The sequence below is a fragment of the Blennius ocellaris genome, assembly GCF_963422515.1.
Source record: "Blennius ocellaris genome assembly, chromosome: 6".
NCBI classification, from domain to species: domain Eukaryota; kingdom Metazoa; phylum Chordata; class Actinopteri; order Blenniiformes; family Blenniidae; genus Blennius; species Blennius ocellaris.
The window spans coordinates 13,169,550-13,187,137 of record NC_137655.1 but is presented as its reverse complement, the minus strand read 5'-3'; the positions used below and the strand labels follow the sequence as shown (position 1 = coordinate 13,187,137).

At 39.1% G+C, this 17,588-nt stretch overlaps 1 protein-coding gene across 1 annotated transcript in view; it reads right to left on the bottom strand.

The window, feature by feature from the left end:
- Positions 1-1,335: 1,335 nt before the first annotated feature.
- Positions 1,336-17,588, bottom strand: part of erbb4b (erb-b2 receptor tyrosine kinase 4b) — a gene marked incomplete at both ends in the record, with an annotated part of 291,115 nt that continues 274,862 nt past the window's right edge. Inside the window, 8 exons of the mRNA XM_080497752.1 lie at positions 1,336-2,006; positions 2,722-2,850; positions 3,765-4,017; positions 8,275-8,445; positions 9,193-9,290; positions 12,113-12,259; positions 13,517-13,592; positions 15,419-15,574. Of these exons, the coding sequence (XP_080353878.1) occupies positions 1,336-2,006; positions 2,722-2,850; positions 3,765-4,017; positions 8,275-8,445; positions 9,193-9,290; positions 12,113-12,259; positions 13,517-13,592; positions 15,419-15,574 (1,701 nt within the window). The remainder of the gene's footprint in view (positions 2,007-2,721; positions 2,851-3,764; positions 4,018-8,274; positions 8,446-9,192; positions 9,291-12,112; positions 12,260-13,516; positions 13,593-15,418; positions 15,575-17,588) is intronic.

Here is a 17,588-nt window from a genome sequence, read left to right as displayed (position 1 = left end):
TCTAATAGATTTATATTGAAACTCTATGCTTTTGTCTTATTGTAGTTCATATGTTCTCCATCGCCTTCTTTGCCCTGTTAAAAGTATATTGGTTCAACTGAAATATTATTTCTGGCTCTGTAGTCACCATTGGTTACATCCGTCACATTGCTCCTCACAACAATCTGATGAGAATATTAATGACCTCGAGGGATTACTCGTTTTTCGGACTGAACTGATATGGCTGGGGAACTGTACGGAAAACTAAAGGGGGAATTAAAGGGTCATCTCCTGTGAGATCAACCTTTTAAACCCCAACCTGGTCGTGCCCATAATCTGTTGAATGCTTTCAGTGAGGTATTGAGTGATATCACAGCGATGGTGACATTTAACTTCCTGTTAACAGTTTTTTCCTGTGCTGCACCACCGCCTGCCAATACCTGCATCCTCTGTCTTTGAGCACAAGGTCAATTGAGCTTTTCCTCTGAAATACATTTCGAGTGGCAGCAAGCTTATCTGTCCGTGTGTATTTACATATGAATTGACGCATGGTTATTATTGGTGTGTCAAGCCTACAGGCATGTTAACATGTTTTAGGTATGACATGAGCTTTGTGGGCGTGTGCGTGTGCGTGTGTGTGATAAATGTCTGAAATCCATTACTGACATAGCGAAAGGTAGAAGTCAAAGAAGCATGTAGGCATGCATGCAAGCCACATCTGGGCTTCTTTCAGCATGATTGCAGCTTTGCTGGTAAGTCACGACACAACTCCATGTGCATGTGCCATTTGACAGACTGCACCCAAGCATTGACAATTTGTGAATATCACAATGTGCACATCTGGCTGGGTAGAGAATGTGCTAAAAGGGCACGGTGAACAGTGATTCATGGTTGTATAAACAAGAGCATGTCAGGTGATGTAAATAATCCTCTTTGGGCTAACCTCAGTTTCCTTCTCCTTTTTCTCTTATTGAACATCTCTTTACAGTCATTGATTGTGTTCTTTTTTTGCCACGTTGGTGCTAAAGACGGCACCACAGTGTTCTCCGGGGCAGAACCAACCTCATAGAGATATCTGTACTTGCTTTAGAGAGTAAGGGCCACTGTTGGAGTTAAAAATGGTCTCTGTGTCAAGTGATGTTGTCAGTAACAGTTATTCTAGTTCTGTCACAAAAAAGGCAGAACCTTAATGTGATGATACAAGATCAGCAAACAGACGTGACAAAGAGAAATGTTCAGGGAAGGTGCAAGGAGAACCCAAGTTGAGAAGTACTGCATGAAAAAAGACAGGACTATTTTACGTTGATTCATCTCCACTGATAAGACGATTCAGTCCTCCAATGTGGTACTGGGTCACTACACCACAGTGTTCCTCTGTCTGTATGGAGGGGGTGGCAACACATTGCCAGCTTTCATAGCAGCCTCGGACAAGTATTCCTGGTTTTCGGCCACAGCAGGGCGAATGCGTCCATTCTGCCGATAGAAGAAGCGTGTGCTGCAGTCCTGCAGGTACTCAGGGTTGTGCAGTGAGGACTTCGGAGGGAGACTGTGCTGCCAGTATTCTGGATTGTCAAAAGTTGCTTTCTTGCCTTTCTTATCAAACATGATGGTGCTGCTGGTAATGCCTGAGTGCAGAGTGTGTCCTGAATGTCCTGGATGCAGTGTGTGTGATGGATACGAAGGGTGAGGGATGTGGCCAGGGGGCATCACATATCCAGTGGAGGAAACGGCGTGGCTCGACGTTGACGGGTTGACTGTCTGCAGTAGAGATTGTGCAGCTGAAGACCCAGGACCAGGGATGGACACTGCTCCAGCCAATCCGTTCTTGTCTCCGGGGTTTAAGAAGGTATTTAGGTAGAGCGGCTCATTGATGTACTCGTCACCAGCGTGGGCAGACTGACTTTTGGGGGCGGCAACGGCAGCAGCTAAATGCAAGGTGCGGCAACTTGCTCCATCAGTCACTGTGTGGGCCTCGCCATTCCTGCGACGTGTGACAAAAGGGTTTTCCTCCACTGGATTTAGATAATCTGGAAGCAAAGGAGGAGGGTGAGAATTTCTTTTTACATTTCTATTGCTGAAGAATGTAAACTAGACCAGTTAACTTTTTGACAGCCAAGTATCCCCTGTCTTACACAACAGTCACTTACACATCAGTGACTGATACAGTTACTTTTCCAATGTTCAGTATCACAACAACCTATTTGGTCCTAAAGCAGTTGTAATGAATTTTATTGTAAGTATTCATATTAGAATGAAGTCAGAAATACTCCAAATTACTCTCCGGGGGTTCCAGTGATTCTTTTTGAACCACATTAAATCAACTTAGTTGAAGTCATCATATGACAGCTTTTAATGGCTAAAGGTGTCACATGTCATTCTTTTAATGGAAATTGTTGTGTCCTCAAACAATAAGCACAACTAGATGCCCATTTTATGATGTGCTGCTGGTATATTGGCCAAAGTCAGCAAGTTTCGCCTTGACCATTAAGTCTTGCAGCATAAGATGGTGCACTGAGAAAAGCACAGATGGTAACAAAATAATGGCTATGGTCTTATACATGATGAGCAAGTGTATGACATTTACCCACTAAAGTCAATCTCATCCACTGTAACTACCACCCTATTGGAAGAGGGACGACTGAAAGCCAGGCAAAGGACAAACTGGTGCTAAAGTCAGTCAAAACTGTTTCTGAAAGTATAACTGTGACAAGACTTAATGGTTCTCATAATTGCAACAGTAACCTGTGTTGTTCTTGTCTCTCATGGCGGCCATGTATCCATCCTGGTCTTTTTCTCCTTTGGCTGCTCGTTCAGCTAAAAGACCAGTTGGATCTGCACTGTATCGCTGTCCACTGTTGTCGTCACCTCCGCCTTGGGATGCAGACACAGAAATGAATCAAAGCAAGAGTTAAAACATTTGCATCATAAAATGTGCATTGGATTAAAAGTACCCTAACCCTAACCTTTTGTATCATTGTTGCATTGCAAGCCATTAATCTGGAAAACTAATACAACTTTTATGTTTTTACTTAAAGTTTTATACTTTAACTTTTTAACTGATCACTGTTGAAACAAAATGCAAAGTCAGCAGTTACATTTACAGCCCTTAAAGTGGCATTTTCTGCACAATCAAATCTTAACAGAGGGCATAAATGTGTTGCTCAGCAATAAAATGACTGAGGTCTTGTATAACTATCCCAATGGAACAAAAAATGTTTTTCTACTTTTCCAGGCTGCCGAGACGTGTACTGCAGTATAAATAAATAATATCAAATTTGACTCCTGTTGCCAGCTGAGGCTTGATTTCATCACAGCTACATTAAAGCTGGTTGATTTAAAGTCAAAAGGGCAGGTTTTTCTTTTTGGTATTGGTCTGTTTGGGAAGTGCCAGGAAATCAAAACTGATCTAATAGCAAACAACTAATCCACAGAGCAAATTTGCTGGCTGCATATCTCATTCATTAAGTAAAATAAATGTGTGGGGTCCGTTTGCTTCTGGAGGTAAAGGTCAACAATAGCATTGTATGAATGTAATCCCTGCATGTATCGTACTCTATGTTTTCTTGTGTGTAGGAGTGGAGCGTCACAGAGACCAACGGGAGTCATAGGACGTTGATGACAGTTTGGAAGCACTGATTAAGTCTACTTCCACCATCTAATTTATGCAGTTGTCTTGGATGTTTGTTTACTTTTGTGAGCCCCCGTTAAACTTTATATTTCATTGTGGCCCCAATGGAGCTAAAAGCCACTACAACAGCGAACTTTCATTTAGTGTTCTGCTTTACCTTGCACTGACGCTAAGAGTGTCGAGCCAGCAACGAGGGTGCTTGATCTCGGGGAGGCTTGCTTCCTCAGGGTGCCATTGCATCGAGGGTCATCCTGGCTGCCACGTCCATACCCTACAGCAATCTGCCCCCCCGAGGTGAGCTCCTGTGAAGAGACACAGCCTCCTGACACAGGCGGGACAGAGACCACTCTCGGCAGCGAGGCCAGGATGTCCTCCATGCTGAAACCTGGATCCTGGCAGCCAAACTGGCTCTGAGAGGAAGCAGGGTAGAGAAAGCATATCAGTTCAGAAAGGGAGGTAAGAATGACTATCAGATTAGCGGAATGGATTCCTCGAGCCAAACCAAACCCCTCGAGGCAAATGCAAGTGAGGAGAGTAATACTTTGATAAAATGTGGAATCCTTTTTTGATGTATCAGTGTAGACAAGGGCAAAACGTGGAAACAAACGAATAAAAGAAGAAACCACAGTGTCATACAAAATATAGTATGATTGTAAATGTGATAAAGTGAGCATTTTGTTTCATTTTTCATTTGTATTTTTTAAAAATGACAAGTGGCCGAGACGTGCAGCGGGGTTAAACACCAATGTGCGAGGACAATTTAATTAAAGGCATTTTAATTAAAAGGCTCCATGCAGCAACTTCTTAAAGTAGCCCTATCAGCCCTGCCATGCTGTGTTCATTTGTGTCTCCATTCTTGACAACAGCCAAAAAATAAATTTTAGAGCGTCCCTGGGAGCTTCACTGTGATTTATCTTTGTCCACCCTATTTATTTTAGCAAGGGGTTTGTGTCACATTGTACATTTCCTTACTTTGCACAATTTTACTGTGTCTGAGAAATTAAAAAAAAAAAAAAAATGGTAGTTTTGTGGGCATCCCTAATTTTCCGCTTAACATGGAAAGGTAGGGGCAGCATATGATTTTCTACTCATTCTGCTCTGTGAATGAAGGCGCATGAGTAGATCATTATTGTGATCAGATCACTTGTCTAACCCTGCAATTGTTCAATACATGTTTAGGAGAGTCATGCTAAAATATCATTAAGTAGAGTTTAAAAATAGCAGAAGTGTTGACTAATTGTAATTTGTGGAATTTCTAATGGCAAGATTATGAAAACAAACAAGGATTAGTAAAAAGCAAATCAACTTGAAGACAAGGTTCAGCTATGAGCACATTCTAGTCAAAATATATAATGTAAACGATCAATTCCTTAGTAGGACTTCCTATAACTACTGCAAAATGCATCATGAGCACATACATATCACTTTATATTGCATACTTATGGCTTCATAAATTAAGCTAGAAATGTTTATAAGTATGTATGGCAACTTAAACCAAGGTTCCAAAAAGGGATCTAATAAGTGGATATAGTATGTTATAATGTCATTGTTAATACACGTTTTATAATTTCATAGCAAAGTGACAACACTTTTATATAGAGGAATAACTACCAGTTCGAAAAATAATCCCAACGGCTATAAAGTATTGTAAGATAAAATGTATGCTAAAATGCTGAACAGAATGATACGTTATAATCAATGATGTATGAGAAGAAAACTGTTAGCAATTCCAGTTTAATGACCTTGAGTGATATGCTATATTATTCACAAGCCATAGGTCAAGTGACAGCACTGTGTTAGGTTATGAGCAAATATACATACAATACTATTATTAGGAACATTATGGACTCGCTGTAGCAAAGGTTTCAGAAAACGAGGATTAACTTAAAGCATCCAAAGTATTTATTTACACAAATCAAGCAGCCACAGCAGCCTGGTTTATTTGTCGTAAGTTAGTTGTGACTTATTTTGAGAAGAATCGTATAATAAATATGATAATCAAATGTTCACATAGCAATAATGTACACAGTTTATACATAGCAGGCATTAAGACAAGCTGTTTTATTTTCACATGGTTTTGATGTCAGGATTGTGAGCAGATAAGAGATGTCAAACTATCAAAAGAGTTTTGGAATTTTAAGAAAAAAAGAATCTTCAGATGTACTTATGAAATGCAAGTGCGTAAGCACTTAAAAATAAACCCCCAAGTGTGTCATATATTTTCATTAATCTTCACACTTGTTCGTGTAACATTTCATACTGTCAGCCTGAAGATACTCCAGCAGTTGTGCTGTGCTCTCATTACCCTCGGACTCGGTAAGACCACTAAATTCCTTTCTTTCCATCCTCATTAATACTTCTTTATGTTACAACTTGGCTTGTCTTGACATTCAAACAGAAATGACAAAGTCATACACAAAAGAAATATAAAATGGACAATTTCTCTTGATTTTCATTGAACATCAGTCATGTTACTTAAAAAGAAAAATGGTGTCCCTAGCAACCTTCATGATCTTGGTTTATTGTAAAGAACGATTAAAATTTGGAAATGTACAAAGTCAAACATAATTATTTAGAAAAGTCAATCAAGATACTTGAATAACTTGTCACGGTGCTGAATATTTCACATCACATTTGGAAAAAAAAAAGAGTTTTTAGGAGTTCTTCCTCTCTTTATTGCATTGCTAGAATTCATGATGTACAGCCAAGTTGTATTGCTATGGATATAATTTGCTGGGTGCGATAATTAAACTCATTACAATCAATCAGCATGATTTATGGAGATAAATCTAACTCTGAGAATTAAGTCAAGTTACGCTGTGTCCAAACTAATAAGAGCGCCCTAAAACAGAATGGTGAAACTTTTCAAAGATTATACAGAAAAACAGAGTAAAAATCTTTCAACCTCTGAAATGCTCCAGACTGGTAGACGTGTCTTTCATTGGCATTCAGCAGGCATTTTTATCTTGACACAAACACAGGGGGATATTGGAATACAAAATGGCAGAATGCTGGCTGTGAGACTGGTTTTGTGATGGATTTACGTCCAAAGAGAGAAGATGAACATTTGAACAGCTGAAAAAGTGAGGAGATCTGGTGGTAAACGACAATTTTGAAGAAGGCAATTACCATAGTTTTGCAAAGGACAAAGACGGGAGGAAAACAAGCCAGAGAATGGGAAAGCAGGAGAGGGATGAGTAAGACACTGAGAAAGCTGTGTGAATGCAGTTTTAAGACCTCAATCTTTTGTGCTTTAACAGGAGAGTCCTGCAGTACACACTGAGAAGATTCATTCCCACATCACTTTAGAGGCCAACTAAATGACATGAATGGCTGCTTCGACTTGATATTGTCTCTCTCTCTTTTTTTTAAATCATTGCTTAGTGTCAGACACCTTGCTGGGGTTGTAGAAAATAACTTTTCCACACATTATGTAATATTTAAAGATCATAATGGATATATAAAGAAATAAAACTAACTCAACAACAAGATATGGTGATCCAATATTGTAAGGACTTCATTTTGTTCAAATATGCATATGATTAAAATAAAGGAAATGTAAATAAATGTATTCCCAGAATATATTAAAACTTCCAGAAGCACTTTATTTGACTCTAACTATTCTAATTGTGACATAAAATTTTTTCAGAAATATTGCCATTTCCACAATAAATTACAATATATTATATAACTTAGACTGGCTTGTTGAAAGATATTTATACTTTTTTATGTCGGTGTAATAGCAAATACAATTGATGTTTTTATTTGAAAACTAGTCTTCAGAGTTCAGGAACATAAATTATTCAGACAATTGCACTTGTGCTAGAAAAGCAAGCTGGATAAATACATTTCACTTTAAAAATTCAAAAGTATGCAACCCAGCTGGTATTTTTTGGATTTAAAGAGCTGTGATTTGACACAATAAAATTTTTTTTTTATTCATAATAAATGAATGTCAAACAGGGAATGAGTCAAGCATCTGAAAAAAAGTCAGATCAGAAATGAATTGGCACAATGATGCCCATGACGTCCTGTGGACTCCTCAGATAGTATCTGCATGTACCTTGCCATTGATCAGTGTGGCTCAAAAAAATATGGCATGACAATAAACTTACAGGTGTTCCATGCAAACTTACAGAACTACAGGTAATGTTCAGTGTAACCTAAAGACATTAAGTTGGTATAGACATATTCATGAATACTGCTTTGAGAGAAAGACATGAGCTATTTCAATGTTAGTACAGTTGACGTCAGTTATAAATGCCATAGGCCAATCAGAAACAGAGCCATCACAAAGTTGGTTTCAGCCCTGCAAAGCCATAAAGATTTGGACTAGAATATGGAATTTCTAAGATCTGTTACATCCCCCATGACAGTCTAAGGGAATTTGAAAGCATATGAGGATTTCTTGAGTGGGTGGATATGTAAGACGCATCATGCAAATGACAGTCTGAGTAATCCTAATAGGGAAAGACGTGTTGAAACGGAAATATTGGAGCACTACTGTAATTAACAAAATATATATCAATATAACTATGGTATCATTAAATTTTGATCAATGCTTATGGACTTGTAACATTTAATGACAATACCACAGGATGGATGTGTCTGAATACTGTATGTAGATCTGCTCTGTGCTTTGAAGTATGATGTCTAAGAGAAAGTACCTTGCTGGAGTCGATGCGTGTGCGGGGAGTGTACGCCAGCGGTGGAACATTGAAGGAGTGAGGCACCAGATACTCTTCTGCATCCATCAGGTCCTCCAGTTCCTCCTCGTCTAACAGGCTCTGGAAAAACTTGCTGTCGTTGGGGCTGGGCAGCTTCATTCGATCATCACCCTGGGTAAAGTCATGGTTTGGGATTTATGTAATTGTGCCACAAGAAAAAGGCACAACCACAAATTCTATTAAATGTGGTATATGACAAGATATTATTTATGTGGCAAATATCATTTTAATAAAATTCACATTCATAGCTAGGACATACTTTTATATCTATTAGACATTATAAGCAGCTTGCACATGGCTAACACTGATAAATGTGCCCTTGAGCTTTATCACCATTGATTAAAAAAAAAATATATAAATCTGCCAATCACCTTTTTCTTTAGTGAAAGAAAACTTCACTCTATTCAATGATTGAGCTATGCGCACTCAATTAGTAGAGTGGTCGTCTCTTAATCTGAATATTGCAGGTTCGATTCCCAATCTCTCCGTGAAGTGCCCTTGAGCAAGACACTGAACCCCAAACTGCTTCCATTGAATGGATTTGAATGGATTGGGCGCCTTGCATGGCAGCCACCTCCATTGGTGTGTGAATATGTGTGTGAAAGTGATTAAGAGTGTAAGGAAGTTTGGGGACTGCTCAAACAGAGGAAAAGCTCTATAAGTTAAGTTAAATCTATTGACCATGTTTCTATTGTTTTCGAGAGAGAATAAGAAACATAAAGCATATTGTTTGACTGATTTTAATAGTGGCTCACTAAATCAACCCAGAGTTATGATAAAAATAGTGCAAAGCAAAGAAATGGGTGTTTCTTATTATAAAAGCTTAATGTTTCATTTGGATCTTAGCGATTTACCTACCTGGATGACCAGATATCTTTGGGGGTCACGAGCCATCCGAGTGAACTCTGCAGCCAGCTCCTTAAACTTAGGTCGACTGTCTGCATCAATCATCCAGCCTGAAAAATTGGTCAACATTAAGTATAGACCCAAAGGATATTCCAAAAACATATATAGTTCAGGTTGAATATGAATATTTCACCTCCTTATAAATGCAAGGAGAACTTCACTTTGACTTTGACCCCGTGTCCAAGATGCTTTCCCACAGGAAATCTATTTATACGCCTCATCAACATCCATTAAGATGAAGGGTTTTTTTTGCCTTGATATATGTATGGTAAATGCAACTCAGTGGGAGGAGCAGCATGTTAAGTATCTGTCAGCAGTGATCAGGCAGTATGGTTCACTAGTTCACACACACTTTGGTGTCAGAGGTTCTGCCCACACGAATTGTGTCAAATATGAATTTTATTTTCTGTTTTATTTGCATGAAAGTAATCAAAATACTTTGACATTTGCAGTCCTTTGTGTTCAAAATAACAGACTATACTTGTTTTGCTCTAAGTACATTCACATGTATGCAGTGTTGATCATTTGTTGGTGTGAGAAAGAGTAAGAACTAAGGAAGGTGGATACTGGAGATCGTTGGACATGCACTGCAAACATCACTGGAACTTTCTTGTAATTCCCCTTTGTTGAGATTAATTTCAGCTGTGCTTATGATAAAATAGAAATGCACCCAATGTGCAACGGTGGCTAGACCTCAGACCATGAAAACACAGTGAGTAATCAACCTTTTCTAACTTGTGTGCAACTTGCCATCATGCTGTCAAACAAAAGTCGGAATCTAAGTTCCACATATCCAGGTATGTCCAAAACAATTAAATCATTTTGCTTTAGAAATCCCTAATGATTAAACAAATAGAACAGAAAAAAAGCAAACACAGAAACTGTCCATTTTCTGCTCATTGTAATCACCTTTTCCAAATTAAAGATACAGTTCCGTCACCAGAATGGCCATATGGAGCAGTGCACCCTCCTGCCAATGTCTCCATAACACATGGGTAAAATGCCAAAGTAATCACATGACCTGGCCTTGACTTAAGCATGTCTTGGCACCCAGGGAAATAAGACAGAGATTCAAACAAAGAGCTCGGTCTTTAGACCCAAGTACACATATACCATTACATCTATAAATGATCATCTTTCATCTGAGTGCTTAGTTGCTAAGCCAAAAGGAGCAACATTCTCAAAATGCGAGGAAATCCATCGTGACATGCTTTCTTAATGTGTGTTTGTTTGAGCGCATCATTTCTGTACGTGCAGCAGTGCAAAAGGAAGGTAGTAACAAGCAGGTGACAGTGACCTATCCATGCTGTGTGTGTGTGTGTGTGTGTGTGTGTGTGTGCGTGTGTGTGTGTGTGTGTGTGTGTGTGTGTGTGTGTGTGTGTGTGTGTGTGTGTGTGTGTGTGTGTGTGTGTGTGTGTGTGTGTGTGTGTGTGTGTGTGTGTGTGTGTGTGTGTGTGTGTGTGTGTCTGTGTCTGCTTGCCAGATTGGCACAGGTGCAGGGTTACAGTGTGAGCCAAAGTGACACTGGTGGCCAGAGGCCGTAGCTTGGAGAGCAGAGAATAAGGCCAGGGCCATGCTGGCATCCACTCTTTCTCCTGGCAGCAGTAGCCAGAGTTCACAGAGCCACCTGTGACCCCCGTGCCTGACAGCAAGAAAGCAGCGACCAAACAATAAGGCCAATGTCTTTGTGTTGGGGGTCACTGCCAGTCAGGAAATTTGTATTTAATTAAACTTCCACTGGCTGTCCTAAACTTCTGTGGGATTACTCTCCATCATGGTCATTGGAGAGATGTTTGGGTGGCAAATCTTACACGATCCAATAAAAAAGACTATTTATATAATTTATACAATACTTTGACCTTAAAAAACGTGTCAATAAAATAGTAAGTTTTTATTTGACTTGATAAATAAATACCTTGCTACTTCTGTCTTTACATTTCACAACATACAGACTGATTTGGCTGAAGCCAAATATTTAGAAAATGTGACTTTACTGCATATTTATCTCAAATTGTTTTGACCTTCACGATAGAAGGTTGTCTGAATCTGTCCAGATTCTGACCTCACACTCAATATGCTGACAGACAAATGGCTATATAATAATAAAGAGTTTGAAGCAAACCAACTGAAGGGTTGCAAGACGTATAATTATAACAAAAAAAAGGTAACAAGACAGTCAAGAGAAAAGTGCCAGCCCTGCCATGTATCAAAATATGCAAATAAACTTTAGCCACTTGGAGCTTGCTGCAGCATCCACAGTGTCCCTGCTTCTGCAGGATGTGGTTGATGAACCATGGGGAATCTTCTCAGAACCAGCTGTGTTTCTCCCGTGGGGCTCATCAATCAAACAGTGGTCGGTGAAACCTTCATTATAGTCAGCAACTTTTCATCCTTTACAGTAGTATAACTACACACCAAGCAGGCATAGTATTACAAGCACCCGCTTAGTTTGTGCAGGTTTCACCTCTTTCTGTCCAAAATATATCAAATTGCGATGCTTTGTGAATTCCAACACATTTCTATCAAAATCACCATTAGAATTCTGCAGTAGCTTGAAAGTAGAGTAGCTCGTCGGTTCAGATTGCACCACACAATGCTATTAAAATTGCTCAACTCATTTGTTCATTCTTTCGTTATCCAGCGCTAACCCAGGACATTTCCTTTTTCTTTCCCATACCATCACTTTCTGTGCTCAATACAAGTCCCCTTATAATAACACTTAAAAAGTGGCAGCAAATTGTACATTTTTACGCGAAAATCGGTTCAAAGAAGCCATATCCTGCCCTCAAACCTCTTCACAACAAGAGAACAAGTCTGAAAATATCACTTTTCTTATTGAAGAGTCTTTCGCTCACAGTGAGGTTATACTGACATTTAACCATGACCATGTAGACATCGATGGTGCAGATGGGTGGCTGGGGCAGACGCTCTCCTTTCTCTAGCAGATCTGGGATATCTCTGGTAGAAATCCCATCATATGGCTTCCCTCCAAAGGTCATCAGCTCCCAGATGGTCACACCTAAAATGGAAACATAAAAAGAGAGATCAGGGTACAAAGTGAAAAAAGAAACATGTTCTTACAAAAGTGAACAAGTGGGTATTGACAAGGCAAAACTGAACGAAATAATAAGTAGAGATAAAAGAAGAGTTAAGAAAGGATGCTATATAGCAATAGATAAGTGAAGAGATGGGATGATAATAATCAGTGATGGGATGTAGAAGTGGGAGAAGAACCAGAAAGTTTAAGAAACAACAGAAAGCAACAACACAAAAGATAAGTGAAGATATGGGCTTGACAGAGGGCTGAAGAAGAGTTGGAGAGAATTTAATTACAGTCTTGAAAGTCAATCTGTTTGAACTTTAGGCACTCTTTGGCTTTAATCATGTTAGAGTAATCAGCTAATAAGTGGCAAAGAGAGTGATTGCACACAACAAGATTGAGCTGTAATAGCCTTCAGGTCACTGAGGACCACTGCGACGGTGGACGCACTAAACCAAAGAGACACCTTCAGGCTATGTGCACACTAACTGTAGTGCTGCTCCTTGTTCTGAACAAAATAAAAAGATACGAGTGCATTTTTGCAAAGCATTTTGCATGATTATAATGCACAATATGTGACAACAATTTCTAGAATAAAGCAATGCACTACTCTGAACATTTTCATACTATTACTGTGGTGCATCTTCACCAGCTAAGGGGATCTGATCACTTGTAAAATGTATGGAAAGCAGTCACATCAACTGTAAAAATGTCCTGATTGTACCTCTCAAAGATATGTGGCATATGCTCATTATACTAAAAGAGCAATTGCAAAGTTAATTTTGATTCCCTCAAATCAGTATGGCCGGACAATTTAAATGTGGCCACATGTATACACTTAGAGTTAGAATTATATAGTGTCATGAGGATGACCTCTATCTGAACCAACTCCCTCTGACTGCTCAGAGTGGCTGTAATGTTAGAGCTGGACAGGTCCGCTGAAACTGAATATTTACATGTTTCCTTATTTCTTTCCTCAAGAATAAAAGCAGAAACATTTTCAGTTTTAATTAATTCTGATATGTGAGCACTCCCTGAGTTTGTCAGGACTTGAAGCTGTGTCATTAAAAAACAAAAAAACAAAAAAAACCTTCATGTTAACTGTTACTCACATTAAAATTGCATTACTCAGGACAAGGCAGTCTAATTAAAGGGAGAATATCAGATCTATCATGATAAGCATGGTCTGTGAATGTCTGTCATACATTATCAATACATTCTTCTAAAAAGACTTACCATAACTCCAAACATCACTCTGATGAGTAAATTTCCTGTAGTGGATACACTCCAGCGCCATCCACTTGATTGGCATCTACCAAAGAGTTGTTTGGCATGTCAGTATAATATACACAGATCAAAATAATAATGAATTTAGACCAAAACAGTTTGGAAGGTGACATGTAATGAACCATTCTGACAGAACTGGCAGTCATTCAAGGAGAGGACACTGGAGATGAAGGAAATTAAGGGTCGGAAAAACACAAACGCACACAAGCACACACAGACAGACACGCATGCACGCACGCGCACACGCACGCGCACGCGCACGCGCACACGCGCGCACACACACACACACACACACACACACACACACACACACACACACACACACACACACACACACACACACACACACACACACACACACACACACACACACACACACACACACACACACACACACACACACACACACACACACACACACACACGAACATCCCAGCAGTACAATAATAAAGAGAGGCCAAAAGCAGGGCCGTCTGGACTGCAGCTTAACACTGTGATTAGATTTGAAGGCCAATGCTATTGATTACAGTGATGGAGGTTGAGGTGGTGGCAATGGTGGTGGCGTGCTGAAGGTGAGAGTGCCTGTCTTTCACTCAGCTGAGGGAATAATACCACAGTGCTCATTGCTCACATAAACTGTGATGGACACACCGGGAGGACTAGTGAGAGAGGATAAAACAGGCTTTCTTGACGAGAGGGTTTGAAAACAAAATACAAAAGAGGCAAAGGATAAACAAAGATTAGAGGAGGTCAGAAATCCATGTACAGAGAGCCCCAAGGACATATTTGTTTTCTACATTTCAAGGGTTTTGAGATCTCAGCTCCCTCACGGTAAATAAAACAGTCCAAGAGAGCAAAATTCACTTTGTTGAAACTGTCCTTTGTGGCAGACCGTGTTTCTCCCTCTGGATATTAAACCCTCATTAATGTTACTGCCTATGGTATCTTTTTATAACATGTCAGTGGTGCTATTTAAAGTAGTTTTTCAATAATAACTAAGCACATAAAGCAATTAAGAAAGAAAATATGAAAAAAAGGCAACACAGTTCTTCATTGCAGTGTCAAATCCTCATGCAGGACCAAAAAGAAGAACCAAAACAATACAGCTGCTCCAAATGTAGATTTTCTAACATTATAAGGAAAAAAGTGTTTAAAAAATTTGGTGTGACTGCAGATGCAGTGCAAGTGATCATCACTTTTCGAGTGATGGTTATTTTACAATCTACATGTGAGGCAAAGAAAAATTCTTTTGAGGATTAGTTAGACAGTTTATCTTCTTCAGAACCTTACAATGAGGTACCGTATGTTAAAGTGTATCTTAAAATAATTTTAACAATTTGGGACAAAATGAAGTCCATTCATGAAATTCAACCATCCAAAAAATACTGCAGTTACTTTATGCTATTTTTTGATTATGTACATAGAAGGAGACTCACTCTACTGTTGCTCATAATTCAAAATATTAGTAGCTGAAGCCATATTTGGATTTCTTTTAAGCTGTTTGAACAAAGCATGTAGTAACAGGCAGTTGTAGAATCTACACAAGACCACTGCAGATATTCAACTTTAGTTACAACAGTTATTTAAAAAAAAGAAAAGAAACAAAGTCTAAAACAAAAATTGACATTGCTGCTACCTTTAGCTTTACATTCATGATTTATCAGTGATCTAATGTCAAGGAAGAAATTGACAAAATATATCCAATTGCTTAAAAATAATGTTAAAATGACCTATTTTAATTCTATTTATCCATAAATATTATTTTATTTGATGTAACAGTTCATCATGATGAATGAAAGCTGTGAACGCAGAGGCGTAAGTCACATTTCTAAAAGTATTGACATCATTTACCTTTCCTCCATCAGCATTGTATTCTTTCTCATTAACATCCAGCAGGCGAGCCAGGCCAAAGTCTGTGATCTTGATGTGGTTGGGAGATTTGACCAGAACATTACGGGCTGCCAGGTCCCTGTGAACCAGCCTACGCTCCTCCAGATACATCATGCCCTGCAACACACACAGAACTGATTTATTATTTTCTACTCAGTAAATTTATAGGCAACACACATATTGGCTGGCGTGAGTTGCAACGGTATGCTGAAGAAGACGGATGCTGAAGTTTGATTGGAGTCAAAGCTGTGTGCTTTGACTCCAATCAAACTTCAGCATCCGTCTTCTTCTTCATCATCATCATCATCATCATCATCATCATCATCATCATCATCATCATCACCACAACATCATTGAGTCCCCAATAGAGATTTTTGTCATTATTTGCATCACCATCATTACCACCACATTGTTATTTTTATGGCCATAATTTCTATCAATCAACAAGTAGACTGTGGAAAAGCCCTCATAATTGCCAAATGGTTGGCAATGCAATAAAACCGGCATCCATAAACATCAACCCCGAGGCAGGTTTCCAATTAAAAACAGGGCCCATAGGAACAAGGAACGCTGGCGTAAAACAGTTCCTTGAATGCATTTATCGAACAATTAAGACACCACATCATCCTCCTTCACTCTTCTTCGGCTTAAATGAATAGTGATTATCTCCCTTCAAAAGGTCTGATGTGTTTCTGTCCGGCTGTCGTCAGTTTATACATTGTTTATAATTGGAAAGTACACTTTTACACTGGAAAGATTTACAATTGAATAACTTATTGTTAACAAGGTCTGTATGGTGAAAACCAACAGATAATTCCTTTTTTGGAAATCATCTTTTGGAATTCTTGTTAAAATGAATTAAGTACATAATTCTTAAAAAAAAAGAAAGTACATTAACATAGAGCAATATATCTTTAACTCTCCATGAGTGTAGATATGAGTGTCTTTACTATTGCTTGATGACACCAAGTCAGATTCAGTCTGTATTTATTTTTCTACGTGTGACATAGGCAATGACAAAGATGAATCTGAACTACAACCAAGTACTCTTGCACAAAACTAATCAAGGGTGTACAGACTAAAAAAATACCAATATTGGAATTGGCTTCATCACAAATATAAGTAAAGCAGGTAAGTTCAGTCTGACACACACAATCTAATTAATGTCTTCAAGCTGTGGAGCTGGGTGAAACATTTCAGTTTCTACATCCTGGGATGACCGTCCAAAGTCCATAGTATTGTACGTAGCTAAAAGTGTGGACCTGAAAAGAAAAAAAAAAATGGGTGGGTGGGCTGGTGGGAGGGGGTATAATTATTTTCAAATTGGACAAGAAATAACAGAAGCTATTTAGTTTGAAGTGGCAAGGAGACAGAAAAACGAGGGCTTATTTGAAACCATAACAAATTGGATTTAGCTAGAATGGGCCGGAATGTAAGAAGGAGCGGGTGGAGGAGGAGGGAGAGGAGAAGTGAAGATGGGTGGGGTTGAGTGTAAGAGCCTAAGTCTAAGAAGGTGAGATTACATTGGTAAAGCTATAATCACATACTCTCATATATGATTATACTCATACACGCTCTCTTTTTCAGAGAGAGAGAGAGAGATTTCAGCACTCACCTGTATATTTACATGCAAACTCACATGAACATGGAAACATGCAGATGACATACAGGCACACCTGTTTGTGTTTAAGACACAAAGAAGTTCACAGTACAACAGCAAAAGGAAAACTTTGTTTTTTAAGGGATCCCACACCATCCTCTGCTACCATTTCCATACATGCATGTATATCATGTTATATAAACACAACCACGTTTCTGACAGATTCTTATTTGTACATAAATTGCACCCCGTAATCTCCTCAATTTTCGAGACAATTAAGCGGTGGTGGGAGAATGGATGGCTTGGCAAGCCATGAATTTTAATTTGCCTGCACAATGAGATTGAGAGTGGGAGGTGAGGGTGTGTGTGTGTGTGTGTGTGTGTGTGTGTGTGTGTGTGTGTGTGTGTGTGTGTGTGTGTGTGTGTGTGTGTGTGTGTGTGTGTGTGTGTGTGTGTGTGTGTGTGTGTGTGTGTGTGTGTGCAGAATGGGAAGTGGCTGCAGACATGCGTAAGGAACTATTTTTTCCCTCT